This window comes from Ambystoma mexicanum, chromosome 8 (assembly GCF_040938575.1).
Source record: "Ambystoma mexicanum isolate Mex_15411 chromosome 8, UKY_AmexF1_1, whole genome shotgun sequence".
In the NCBI taxonomy this organism is placed as follows: domain Eukaryota; kingdom Metazoa; phylum Chordata; class Amphibia; order Caudata; family Ambystomatidae; genus Ambystoma; species Ambystoma mexicanum.
In genome coordinates this window covers 78,852,543-78,867,241 of record NC_090929.1, presented here as the reverse complement: position 1 = coordinate 78,867,241, position 14,699 = coordinate 78,852,543, and the positions used below count along the sequence as shown (strand labels likewise).

At 49.5% G+C, this 14,699-nt stretch overlaps 1 protein-coding gene across 3 annotated transcripts in view; it reads right to left on the bottom strand.

The window, feature by feature from the left end:
- Nucleotides 1-14,699, bottom strand: part of GTF3C5 (general transcription factor IIIC subunit 5) — a 144,412-nt gene that overhangs the window by 23,844 nt on the left and 105,869 nt on the right. For all 3 annotated transcript variants that reach the window (XR_011268475.1, XM_069609322.1, XM_069609321.1), the window contains exon 5: nucleotides 14,176-14,280. Coding sequence is in view for 2 of the 3 variants with exons in the window: in XM_069609322.1 (XP_069465423.1) it covers nucleotides 14,176-14,280 (105 nt within the window). In the remaining variant the exon portion in view is untranslated. The remainder of the gene's footprint in view (nucleotides 1-14,175; nucleotides 14,281-14,699) is intronic.

The following is a 14,699-nucleotide window of genomic DNA, read 5'->3' as shown; positions in this document are numbered from 1 at the left end:
TCCACCCAAAGCCGGGGGGGGGGGGGTCATGACCCTTATTCACAAAAGCCTCCAGTTCTCTCTTATTTCCTCACAAATAGACCCTCAAGGCAGATATGTTGTGCTCCATGCTACGCTTCAACACAGGGAGGTGGTCCTGATGAACATTTACGGCCCAAACCTAGACGACCCAGACTTTTATGTACACGTGACGTCCCTCCTCGAAGGCTTCCCCCTGGTTCCCATCCTTTGGGGAGGCGACTTCAACACGATTTTCGACGTGGCCCTGGACAGATCTGGCTCCAGGCCCCGTCTACTCTCTAGGGCAGCCTATGCTGTGCTATCATCTCTGCCCCGTCTCTCCATGGTGGACGCATGGAGATTCTTTTACCCGGACTCCCGGGTGTTCTCTTTTTACTCCTCGGTTCACGACTCCTATTCCCGCATTGACAGATGGGTGATCTCCAACGTACTGGTCAAGAGCGTTACACAACTAATGATCCTCCCCAGAACCCTATCTGACCACTCGCCAGTTACTGTAACCATTGGCTGGGGTCCCGATCCGGGCTGGCCACGTAGCTGGAGGCTGAAGCCCCTGTCCCTATCGGACCCGGAGTTCTGTTCAGAACTCGAGCGGTCGATTGAGCAGTTCTTCGGGACGAACACGGGCTCGGTAGCGACCCAGGCCACTCTATGGGAGTCATTTAAGGCATATATCAGAGGGATTGCGTTGTCCAAGGAGAATGGGGTCCTGAAGTCAATCCGAAGGGATCTCGCTGCTAGTGAATCCAGACTATCTACCCTGGAGGCCGCATGCTCACTTCACCCTACCTCGAGCGGCCTGGCTGACATAGGGTCGGAACTAGACACGTTCCGGTCCCTCGCCGATCGTGAACAAAGATTTTTGGATAATCCTAGCATGGCGCGGAGATATGGGGAGGGAGAGCGCCCTGGCCGATTTCTGGCACGTCTGATCCGGCATGAGACGGAGTCCCCACACATAATCGGGCTCGAGAGACCTGACGGCTCCATGGCTGTCTCCTCGCAAGATATCAATAGGGAATTCTTTACATTTTATGGAACTCTATACTCCAACTCAGATGACGTGCCGGTGACGGAGATCGACTCCTTTCTCAGAGCCCTCCCTCTCTCAGCCCTGTCCCCAGAAGCTGCGGCCTCCCTCGACTCCCCCCTCACACTGGAGGAGCTATCGGACGCTATTGACTCCCTATCCTCGGGGCGTGCCCCCGGTTCGGACGGTATACCGGTCGAATTTTATAAGCAGTTTAAGGCACAGCTGCTTCCCCACTTGCTAGCTCTCTGGGAGGAGTCTGTGGAGTCCGGCGTGTTCCCCCCTTCACTCCGGGAGGCTACTATCACAGTACTACTCAAATCGGGCAAACCCCCCCTGCAATGTAGCTCATACCGTCCGCTTTCACTCATAAATTGCGATGTCAAGGTATATGCCAAGGCCTTGGCGCTCCGGCTGGCTCCCATCCTACCATCTATTATCCACCCAGATCAGGCGGGTTTCATCCCTGGTCGCTCCACCTCCCTGAACCTGAGGCGCCTATTCAATATAATTGACAGAATCAGCCCCGACACGCAGGCAGTAGCTGTCACCCTTGATATGCAAAAGGCGTTTGACTTGTCCTCATGGAGGTACCTTTGGCGGGTTCTCAACAGCTGCAAGTTCGGCCCCTCCTTTCTCTCCTGGGTCAGATTGCTTTACTCTTCCCCGGTGGCCAGGGTGCGCACTGACGACCACTGTTCTCCCCTCTTTGAGATCGCCAGGGGGACGAGACAGGGGTGTCCCTTCTCGCCCTTGATCTTCGCCATAGCAATAGAGCCCTTCGCTGACATGCTCCGCCAACTTCACGCTCACAGAGGCCTCCGCACGGCGGGCCAGGCGGATATAGTGTCCCTATATGCGGATGATGCATTGTTGTTTGTGCGCTCTCCCTCCATCAATTTACCCCCAATACTGGCGGACATTGTTCGGTTCGGCCGAATCTCTGGCCTCAAAGTGAATTGTTCAAAATCCACTCTCTTCCCACTTACAGATTGCACTCTCCCCCCTCCTGATACCTTGGGCTTCACCTGGGCTCAGTCTACATTCACCTACCTGGGCATAGCGGTGACTCGCCAAAGGGCGTTGTCCTTCCAGGAAAACTATCAGAAATATCTCACACACCTGTCGGCTAAGGTCCGGGCATGGGACAGGCTCCCGATCTCCCTGGCGGGCAGGATAGGGCTGCTGAAGATGGTGGTGTTACCCCAGTTGCTTTACAGGTTCACTAACATACCCCTGTGGCCGGGGGAGGATTTTTTCCGGGACTTGACCCGCACTGTGAATTCCTTTCTGTGGCACTCCGGTGCGGTTCACCTAAAACTCGATACCTTATCTACCCCCATCTCTAACGGGGGCTTCGGTGCCCCTAATTTTCTCAAATACTGGCTGGTAGCCCAGATCCAATACACATCTCACTGGTTCAATACAATAGACCCTCCTCCGCATGTTCGACTTGAGAAGCTTGCGGTTTGTGACCGTGATATCCGCTCCTTGGTGATACACCCCCCTTCCTCAGCATTGGACTCACAGAGCCCGGTCGCTTGCACTTCCCTTGCTCTGGCGAAAATGTGGAAATTAGTCAAAACTACATACACCTTTCATGGCAACCTCCCCCTCTGGAATTTCCTCCCGGGGGTCCCGCAGGTCCCACCGGGCACGGTGCGTCGCTGGGCGGACGCAGGCTATGAGCTGCTGCGTGACGTGGTTGACCAGGGTATATTTGTTGAATGGTCCGATACGCATCCCTCCGCAGAACCCTCAAACGCAATTACCAAACATTCCCGGCGTCGCCCCCGGATGACCCAGCTATTGAGGAGCTCACCTCCCCTGGGCCTACAAGGGGCAAAATCTTTAGGTTGTACACGATGTTGCAGTCCAGATCTGTCCCCGATTTCGCTAGACTGAGGGGGTTATGGGAGGTGGACTTGGGTGTTGAGATCTCGGACGAACGCTGGGCACATCTATGCGAGCGCACACATCGAGTATCCTTTAACTCCCGTTTTAAACTCATTCAATTCAAAGTACTACATAGATTTCACTATACCCCGACCAGATTACACCGTATGTCCAGGGAACACCCTTCCAGTTGCCCTAGGTGCCATCAGGACGACGCTGACTACATTCACATGATTCTGTCCTGCCCTCGCCTCTCGCAGTTTTGGGAGGCTGTTTGCTCGACAATGTCTGCGGTTCTCGACCATCCCATTGTCCCTTCTCCACTGGTGTGTCTCTTCCACGATCTCCCAGGTCTCTCCCGTGATGCCAAAAAATTAGCCGGCCTATGCCTCCTGCTTGCGGTACGCACTATCCTGCTCTGTTGGCTCCGTCCCTTGCCCCCCCACACACGCTCAATGGCTGAGGGCAGTTACTTGGGCCTCGGACTCTGAGGAAGCCTGGTCCCATATACAACCTGCCCACTCTAAACCTAGAAATGTATGGCTCAAGTTCCGCTCTTACATGTCCGCTATGATTGCAACACCGGATGCTTTCCCCCCGCCCACTTCCCCCCACCGACCCAGGTCCTCTTCCCTGTAACGGACCTCTGGTTCCCAATTTATTCTGTGATTGTACCCACTGATTGGGATGTTATGTGTAACGACCCTTGTGCACCTACAATGATTATATGGTATTCATGCTGTAATGCCTCATGTTGTTCGCTTGTTTGTTGCTGCCACGCTGAATAATAAGAAGTTTAAAAAAAAGAAATGATAGCCACTTGGAAGGCTGTCTTATAAGTAAGATCTTTTAGACTTGCTTTATGCATTGGTTCAAAGGGAGACCCAATGAGTCTGGTCAATACCACATTCAAATCCCATCCGGGAGTTGGGTTAGAAACGGGGGGATGAATTCTCTTCCATAAAGGCCTTAATAACAGGCGTTTTTCACCATGACACCTTCTATTGCGATGTAGTGTAGGCTGAGAGAGCAGCAAGTGAACCTTTAGGGAATGAAAAACCAGTCCTGAGTCTAAGAAGTATATCATGTACAGGACAATGTGGGTAGGAGAGCAGTCAATCGGGTTGATGCCCTTGGTACTGCCCCAGATGACAAAGTGTTTCCACTTACTGGAATAGCAATACCGGGTGTTAGGCTTCCTAGATTCCGTATGTCCATGCATCTCGGTTTCCTAGATTCCGTATGTCCATGCATCTCTGAGGGAGTTGAAGGTGTCAGAATTCTATGACCTCGGGAGCCAGGTTGCCAAGTTCAGAGTTTGTGGGCATGGATGTAGTGTTCCCCCCCTCTGTCCAGAGACAACATGTTGTACGGGCAGGGCAATTTCATAGGAGAGGAGAGGGACATCTCCATCAGATGAGAGAACCAGGGTTGGCAGGCCCACGTGGGGGCCACCAATATCATGGTGACTGGTTCCTGGTGCATCTTGTGCACAACCCTGTTGAGTAGGGGAGTCCGGGGGAAAAGCATAAACAAATTTCCCTGACCATGTTATCCAGAGTCCGTTCCCCTTGGAGCGGTTCTGGGGATACCTGGAGGCGTAGTCTTGGCACTGGGCGTTCTGCTGAGATGTGAACAAGTCGATCTCTGGGAAGCCCCATTCTGCGAAGACATTGCATTGGAGACAATGTCTTTGTGTAGACCCCATTCGTACTCTATGGGTAGTGGGAAACCGCCGCTGAGCACATTCGCCAGGAACGTGTTGGGACAGCAGAAACATCTTATGTTTGAGAACCCACATCCAGATGTTCTGGGACACCTTGGATAGCCCTGGAGAGTGTGTGCCCCCTGTTTGTTTAGGTAATAAATGGCTGTGGTGCCGTCTGTCAAGATCAGAACTGTCTTCCCCTGTAGCAGAGTCTGGAAGACCTTCAGTGCTTTGAATACTGCTAATAGCTCTAACAGGTTTATGTGGTTGGACGCTACTTGTGGGGACCACACTCCATGCGCCGTCTGCTGTAGCAGATGAGCCCCCACCCCGTGAGAGATGAGTGTCGTGAGAGTGGCTTCTACTGCAGGGATGGTGAAGGTCTTCCCCTTCAAGAGGTTTTCCCTCGACCACCACTGCAGAGAGAACGAAGGCTGGCGAGACAATTATCAGATCCTCCCATTGTCCGCTGGCCTGACACCACTGGCTGTTGAGCCACTCTTGCATGGGACGCATGGGCAGCCGCTCGTGTGGAACTAAATAAATGCATGATGCCATCATTCCTAGCAGTCGCATGGCCTTGTGTATCGTCACTTCCCAACTTGCTACATATTGAGAGATCTGAAAAAGCATGTTCTGAACCCGCTCGCTGGAGGGAAAGACAAGGTCGTCTTTGGTCCAAATTAGATACTCCAGAAACTGTTTAACCAGACTGGGGTCTAAGCTGGATTTCTTCTCGTTGATGGAGAATCCCAGGCTGAACAAGAGGTCTATTGTCTTCTGAGTGTTCAATAGGCATGTTTCGTAAGAGTACCCTGTTATGAGCCAGTCGACCGGGGTGACATGGGAGGGGACCTAGATCCGTAGGTCATTTCTGACCAGAGGCTGTGGCTCCCCTTGAGTTGGGGCCTCTGCCCATCCTGCGTCGCCGTCCCCTGGGTGGCTAGTTTGCAGGGGTGCTGGATGCCTGTCCTGAGTTCCAGGTATTTCCCGTATTATACTAGTTTAGTGTGGAACAGGACTGGCCCCGAAAGGACCGTTGGGAACCGCTTCCCTTCTGGGGGGGTTGGAGGGGGAGGTTTGGGTGATTTGCTGAAGGGACTTAAGAGTGTCATGCTCTTTTTTTGGCAGTCTCGAGGGAATCGTCGACTGCTTTACCAAAGAGATTTGTCTCCTCGACAGGCTTATTAAATAAGAGCTGCTTGGGTTTCCGGCTTGAAACCCAGAGTTCCTGAGCCAAGCGTGCCGTTTGTGCAGGGTGCCCCGAGCTAGGGATCTTCCTGCCATCTCCGCAGCAGCCAGAGTGTTTTTCAGTACGTTCTGGTTGACCTGCCTGCCCTCGGCCACGATGGCGAGTAATTTGGTTCTAGCAGGTTCAGACACCTCCTGGAGACCTTCCTGCAGTAGGTTCCACTGCACATCGACATAACTGGCAAGCAACGTAGTGTTTGCTATGTGCGTGGAAAAAGCAGCTGCTGTGGTGATTTGTTTTCCCAAGGCAGACAGCCTTTTCGACTCCTTATCTGGAGGCGCCTCTCCGTAAGCAAGGGGTACCCCCGACCGTTCCCAGGTGGTGGTAACCACGAGGGAATCAGGGGTGGCATGGCCCTTAATGTATGTAGGGTCAGTAGGTGAGGAGCGAAATAATTTTTCCACCCTCGGATTTACTGCCCTAGTCTGGGCTGGTGTGATCAAGGAAGGAGCCAATCTCATTTTAATGGAATTCAGAAGAGGGATGGCTTGGCTGGAGGGGGGCTTTTCTTTGAGGATATCATCCACCGAGTCCTGTTCAGGCAAAGCCTCCTGGGTGGCGATTTGAAAATATTCAGCCACTTTACTTAAGATGGTGTTGAACTCCATCTGGTCGTCTACTGGGGAAGCTTGGCGGGCCGGAGTGGAGGGAGGGGAATCCTAACATGGGACATCCTGGTCCTGGTCGTGAGTAGGGAGCGCCCATGGTTCCGCCTCAACCTGGTGACTGTCCTCCCAGTCCCCTGTGGGATCCGCCTGGTCATTCACTGTGTAGTGTTATAGGAAAGTAGTATCCTCTTCCTGATCATAAATGTCCTGATACTTGTCCATCCGGATCTCGTCTTCAGGGAGGATTGGAGTGTAATCTTCCTGAGAAGGTCCTAAGGTTCTGTGAAATTTAAAGTAGGCACATATGGAGGGTCCTCCCGAGGTCTCTTGGGGGTAGGGTGCTCTGAAAGTGAGATGAATTTCTCCAACCTATCCATACCCCCTTCTAAGTTTTTTCTGGTCCATCTAGATGAACCAGAAGGGTTGAAAATGTTCATTTTCCTCCCTATGGCGCCGAAATTTGTCTCCAATAGAGCTAGACAAAAGGAACAGGACTCTATGTAGTCATCGCACGCATCGGGGTGCTGTGGCGAGTCCGCAGGCCACTCCTTGTGCTTCATCTCTTTAGACCTCTCCTTCAGCCCCACTGCCGAAGCAATCATAGCAATGCTTTCGGAGATGTCCGACAAACGCGGGGCGATGTGCCGGTTGACTAAGAGGCCTAGCAGTAGATTTTTCTTCTACTGTGGCCTTAGGGGTCGTCGGAGGAGCATCAAGTAAGAGCGCTTCGACGGCCGGATGTGTTTGAGGTAGCGCCCTTTAGTTTAGAAGGCCCAGTCGCAAGACGTAGCTGCGGATGCGGGGAAGGAGGTTGAGCTTGAGTATCCTGTTGAAATTTTCGGCGGGCCTGTTGGCGCATTCGCCCGTTTCAGCGGTATCGTCGACACCGGGGCAGGCGTTGTATGTTTAGTGTAGCGATCTTCTACGCCCCTGTCGCTGGGTGTTTCCACCATAGCGTGACTCTAGTCAGGCCTAGTGGGGTCGGGACGGGCGTGGCGGACATAGGAATGTCCGTCTTGAGGTCGACGGCATCCGACACGGATGTCTGGTTATCACTAGTACCCCGGTCACTTTCGGCAGGTGCAGCAGTGGGGGAGACCCAGCCTGCGACATGCCGTAGGCCGCCCACCGCTTAACGAGGCGCTCCTTAAGCGACTTAGGGCGCAGGAGTTTACAGACCCCGCACAGTGCTTCGTCGTGGTCAAGGGGTAGACAATTATTGCACTTAGAGTGCATCTGGCCCTGCAGAAGGGGCAAAACCTAAATGGTGTCCTTTCCATAGCGAAAGGCAATAAAGGCGATGACCAGACCTAGAGGGCAAAGAGGGGGAAAGAGGAGAGACATAGCTGAAAGGATATGGCCACCCCGACCCCACTCTCCCTACTGTGTAGGCCGGCCAGAGGGCCTGGCCACGTGGACGGCTCTGCCACCAGATCACAGGCATCCGAAGTCCACTGCAGTCTTCGGCGTAGTACAGGAAGCACAGTTGAAATTACTTTAAGGGGATAATCGGCAAAGTCGATAACAAGGTGATAATGTCTCTTATGAAAGAGCTCCGCAATAGGGCGACCAGTAATCTGGGCGGAAAAAAACAATCTGAGGGCCCTCGGCGCATGACGGATTTTGGGTACACTACACGCCACGATAGGGATAGTGTTACAGACACGCCTATGCAGACTTCTCCTTTCGGTCCCCAAAAGATAAGATGCAATACTCCACGAATACCACTAGATGTCGGAATATATGCACAGCATGTGATTCTAAGCAGATTAACAAGCATCAGAAGTTAGAATAGAACACTAGCCTTATTAAATTGGAAGAACCACGGTTGCCAGACAAGGTGCTACGATGTATGACTGCAATTACGCTGCGTACATGACAACTGGCGACTAAACTTAAGGGTTGGGCCCGACTACCCATCACTACTGCTGGCAAGACAGCGCTCATTAAGATGACCGCACTCCCCAAACTCCTCTATCTCTTCCTTTATCTCCCATTGTGTCTTGGCCGGGCATTCTTCCAGGACCTATGGGCAGAAATAGGTCTGTTTGTATGGCATTCCGGGGTGGTGCATCTAAAGTGGGCCATATTATCCCAACCATGAGAGGGGAAGAGTTTGCGGCTCCCAACTTTTATTTATATTTGGTAGCAGCCCAGGCACAATTCACTGCTTTCTGGTTCTCCGAGGACCTGCTCCCCCCCCCCCGCTATGGGTGCAGCATGCTGGTTTGCGCATGGCGTGTAAGAAGCAATGGGAGGGTTTCCCGGTGGAGCCATAGAGTGACATGATTCTGGGATACATCTTAAGGGCGAGCGAAAACCGTGGCTTGGTGTCCTCCATGTACCGCATGATCCAGAACCGCTCGATCCCGCCACAATCCAATGCTCGCTCTAAATGGGCAAGAGACCTGCAAGTGGACATCACTGATGACCTCTGGGCGGATATGTGCAGGCAGACACATAAGGTGTCGTACACCTCTAGATTTCAGCAGTTGGGGTGCAATTGAAAGTGCTACAATGTTATCACTATACGCCAGATAGGCTGCAGTTATTCTCTGGGGGGTGGGGGTGGGGGGGGTGAGGGGGGGGATACATGTCCCAGATGTAACAGTGCAAATGCCAAATAGCTCCACATGTGGGACTATCCATTGCTTGTACCTTTCTGGAGAGGTGTGCCGGATGTCATTGGAAATAAATCGACAGGAATGTTGACCTTTCTTCTTTTTGAGCCGACTCCGGGCTGCAGGAGTACCTTTGTAAATCTGTGCCTCCTCCTTGCCAAGCGCAGCATATTTTTACAGTGGACGAGTGCAAGAATCCCTGCGGCTGAGCAATGGCTGAGGCACGTAGTGTGGGCCAATAAGATGGAACAATGGGCGGGTATGCAACCCATCAAATCCCGCCCAAGAGACATTTTGGGTCCACTCAAAGCATACCTCATGCGCACATCTTGGTTGTGGGGATAGCTCAGCCGAACGGGAGGATAGCTCAGTGGCAACGTACTCGCCTTGGAAGCAAGTCGAAGAGCCACACATGTTCGATCACCGGGTCCGCAATTAGAAACCTCTTGGTATTAAGCGCGCTATAAATAACCTATCATATCATATTCTCCACCCGAGGCTCCCAGTGACTCATAATTTGTTTCGTCCTGAACCTCTGCTGGCGTAGTGCCCGCATTGTTGATGGCTCTGGTCATCCTTTCACGTTATTGCCATGTACCCCTCTGTTTTGTAGCGTACCATTCTTCCGGTAGGATCTGTCTTTCTTGCTAGAAGTTCAATCATACTGCTGTGTAAAGTAACGTGCCAAGTGTGCCAATAAAGAAAGTAGAAGGAACACCAACACTTGGAAAAGCTAGTTCAAGCATTCCAGCCCTATCCGATTATTTATGCAGCAGTAGTTTCAGGTAAATAACCAGGTTTGGATACTGAGTGGGAGTTTAGAAAAGTTATGAATGTTCTCTCGCCAGGATTTACTGACGTTCAATGCAAAGGTCAAGTGCGTCTATTGTAAAGAAATCATAATGGTAGTTCTTACAGAAGGCCTACCAATCCAAAGTGCCTGGGGTGGGACCCCAAATGGGATACAACGGTTCCAAAAATTTAAGGTAAGGGTTGCGACACGATAGGACAATATCCCATGGAAGACAATAGGTCTGGGCAGGAGTGCGGGGGAGCAAGCAGTCTTTGAACCCCAACCAAAACAATAAACTCAATGTAAACCTAGGTCATTGGGACGACTGCTCTCGCAGTTGGTTGCAGCGTTGGCGGTCCAGGGGCCGTGTGTGCAGAGAAGGCTTAGTTTGAACGCTGGGTCTAGCAATTTTGCCGGTTCCATTTCAGTTTGCAACCTCACAGTTTTGATTACCAGCTGGCTGGACCTCAGGCTTTCGGATGAAGAACCATTGCTTTGGAAGCCACACTGAAAGACCTCGGGGATGCAGCAGACGGGTGAAGCAGTCTGGGTGACTCAGCAAAAGTATGCAGGTGAAGGTGGGGATGAACAAAAGGACTTCAGCTCCAGAAAAGCCCCAACACTCCTGGTGAAGAGCAGCAGAGTCTCTGAGTCTATGTCCCTCGACGAAGACATGGCACAGGTTGCGCACCAATGGAAGCTGCACAAAGTCCTAGCACAGAAGACTCCTCATTTTGCATGATAAAGACCAGCTATAGTGTCATGCGTACACAAGGTATCCCACGAGGTGCAGGCCTGTAAGCCAATTGTTTCTTAGTGGCCAAGTGACGGAGACAAAGGACAGCCCTCCCATGGTCGACAGAGAGCAGACCTTTGCAGTCTGAACTGCCTAACTGTTGCACAGATTAAGCTCATTAAGCTGGGAATGCATTGACTTGCATCCGTTGACCATAGGTAATGTGTTCCCTGCAAAGAATATTCAGCCTCCAGCTAAGGCTGTGCAATGGGATGTGTTGGTGACTCATAATTATCCTTATTCTCCATTACTCTAGAGGGAGGCCTCCAGATAAGGTGCGTACCAGGCCTTTTTACGCATGGAAAAGCTTTATTATTTTCTGTGTACATTAACACACAAGTTTAGAGCAGAGGGCAGTGCAAAGGTCAGGTTACTTAAAACACACCAGAACACTTCTTCATGGATGTAATTGCAAGCCATGGATAAAGGTCTCTGAAACAGAATGCATTTCTCTGAAACTGCACACTGTGATTAAAGGAATGGTTTATTTCCATTAATCTTCTGATGTGTTACTGCTCATGGAGCAAACAGAAGTACTGTGCATATTCATTTTCCTGGCATTTTATGATTGTATAATTAATAAGATGGAAAACTAAGTTGCAATTGAGATTCAACATTTTGTCACAAATAATGCTTCTTTTCCAGTGAAAGCAAACCACTATTTCACAATTGTATTTTTCAGAGTTCCTGTGCTGTTTGCATAATCATGCAGAGGCAGAACATTTTTTACACTCATAATTTAATTTACAGTCTAATTATAAAAACAGTGTGTAAAATGAGGACTATGCAAGGTCTAGTTTACATGCATTCAACCTTGTATTCAATGGGGTACATTACTATAAATGGTCAGTGGCAGCAGAGTCTTTGCTCAAGGGTGAGTGATGGTCATTACACCAATCACAGGTGTTCTAGCCTCTGAAATCTTCAAGACTACCATTAAAAACATCCAAAACCTGACTCTGTGGGAAGTGCAAGCACTGTTCAAAAAGAAACAAACGAAAGCTACATTTGGTATTGAAACTCAGACAACCCTGTCCCTGTTATGATCCAGATAGGTATTTAACTTTATGTAGCGCTTCAGACCTGGTTCGTCCAACATCTAGGCACTATGATTATTATACCTCAGTTGATACTCAGTTAACTGACCTCTGAAGGATGTTAGCCACTAAGATAGCTCAGCCGGTTGAGCACTTGTTGCTACGGTCTGTGCGTGATCTGTAGGTTGCAGGTTCGAATCTCGGCAAGGCCAACTCGCCCTTTCATCCTTTCAAGGTCGATAAAGGAGTACCGACTTTGGATTGGTGATAAATAGGTTATATGTACAGCGCTTTGCCAAAAGTGCTATATAAATAACCATTTGACCATGAGATTAGATATAGAATTTTGCATGAGTCCTTACCTCCCTGCACGGTTTCATCATAACATTGGCATACCATTAGGTAGTAATAGCTCCAGAAAATGAGGACTTTCATTAAACATCAAAAGACAATTCTGCTATCAAACCTCAAAACACACAATATGATTCATTTTTGCTTTACTATGTAATTGGCTAGGTTTTGTTTTCAACATTTAAATATATACAGGAGAGATGAAATGGCCAGACCTTAGAGAAATAATAAAATGTGTATTCTGTCACAATGCAAAATGCTGCTGCATAGTGATGATTTCCATACATTTTACTCTCTTGCAAAGGAGAAAAGTCATTTTTACTCTTAAAATCACACTTACACTAAAAGTTTAAAAACAGAGAGTAAAATACTCCCACCTCAAAATCATATCTGGAGCACCCGTCTAGAGGTATGTACTATGATCAGGGGCAACATGACTAAGTCATTATTGCTGTCTCGTTGAATTTCAGAATTGCCAGTCCCTACAATGTCCATGTATTTTGCCTGGCAAGCCAATTCCTTACATGTTCGTAGCAAGACCCATGACTTCATTGGTGTTAGAGGGACAGATCTGCACCCCTAACCCGAGGTTTCCATCTCCTTTGAATTTAATGCCATAACCTCAGACAAGCGATCCTTATTGGGTGTCGAGGACGTGGCCATAACACCCTTCTTTACAGGAGTCAGGATGGACATATCCTTCATCAAGTGGGAAGAAGGCTTTTTCAGGGCTCGATTTCTTGTTACAGGCATACTACACTATAGAAGAACAAACACGTGTGTTTTGAAATTATAGATTAACAAGAGAGCATCCAGAGGATAAAACCATACATTGGCACAGTTAAATATAGAAAAAACCTTAACTAAAAAGGGCCAATAGATGGCAAAACTGTGCCAATTATAGTTTCAGGCCTCATCCCCACGCGCAAACCTCAGCGCTTACTCACAAAAATAGACGGAGGGGAGCAGGACTAATAATGCATCAAGGTTCTTCGATACCAGCGCTACCACCACCCAAAACAGTATAATCGCGTGGCTCAATGGGTCAGAAATGCCCAATATACATAAGACGCAGCAGTGAGATGCATAAATGGCAGGACGCTGCGCTTCCAATCACCGGGACCAGCAGAACCAACCAGGCAGCGTAGAAACAATCAGAGGAAAGGACCCAACAACATTCTGAAAATGTCAAGCCGCACTGCAACTGAAGGTTACAGCTGCTTCCCACGCTCAGTTGTTCACAATTGTCCAACAAGCAGTTTCTTCTATCATGCGGGAAAAAGTAAAGGTGCACTGGACTGCAACCAAAATGTATACAAATATTGCTGGCAGCCTTTCTGGGCAACACCGATTAAAGGAACAATGAGGTCAAGGTGAAAAGGAGGAGGAGGAGGAGGAGGATAGGGTTCCCTGGAACTACTAGCCTCTAGGGAGGTTATAGTCCTACACAATAGGCATCAGTGAAGAGTAGGATACCCCTGCATTGATAGCCATTAGAACCAACCAATGCCCCTGAAAAAGAAATTCGTTGTTCGTGAGGCTGAAAAAATCCCACTCACTAAAAGTAGTTCAGGGTCACAAAAGCACTTGCAGCAAATCTGCCGGCGGTCCAGATTAAAGACATGGAGAGCTGGAAATGAAAACCCTGTCCTAAACAAGTCTACGTTCCCTCACTCCAGCAATAATGCAGAAGAGGGAGACACAGCAAGAGGCTGCTGGTGCAAAGACATCTGTTTTTACAGTGCAATCCCAATCCAGCCTGGAAGCTGCTCCACTCTTCAACCGTTCAAGTTCACGGTTCCCGAATTACCAGTTATACATTTGAAATGGATCAAAATTCAGCTTCCAGTTGAAACTAATTCCTGAGCCACGTTAAACAAGTTTTAAAACAGAAACATTTCAAATTAACTCGTCACCGTCCCCTGAAAAGCAAATAGTAAATTTCATATCACATTCAACAAGCATGAACTGCGAAGGCATAGGAATGCAGACTTCCCAGAGGCCCGGTAGAGCCATGCAACAGATAAAGCTACGCACGGCAAAACTGGAGCCAGGTTCTCACCATGTAATAGGCGACACACGGCAACATCAGTTTCAGCTTCTCCGGGTTGATTCCAATGTTGGACTTCAGTGCGTTGCGCGACCAGATGGGACGGACCTCAAAAAGCTGGAAGAGAAGAAGTAGAATTTGGGGCAATCAAACAGAATGGCTGGATGTGGGTGGGATACATGCATGTGCTTTAAAAAAAAGAGCTTTTCCATGCCCTTTCCCTCGTCCTTGTAATGCATTGACAATGACCCCTTGATGCGGCCCAAGGTGATAGAAAAGAGGACATTAATGAGGAATACAGCGCACGTGTTTGCATGACGTCAGACAATGTTCATTGGTTTCAGTAGAGGAAAAGGTTAAATTGCATAATATATATGAACACTATGGATAACGTGCAGAAGTATTTTACAACTACTGGTAGGAATGGCAGGAAAAGGGCAGTAAGAAAAATGCCCTTTGCTGCTGAAAAGCAGGACATCTCCCCCCCCCCCCCAGCCCCAATGCTTCCACCCACTTTAGAATGATGGTATGATAAA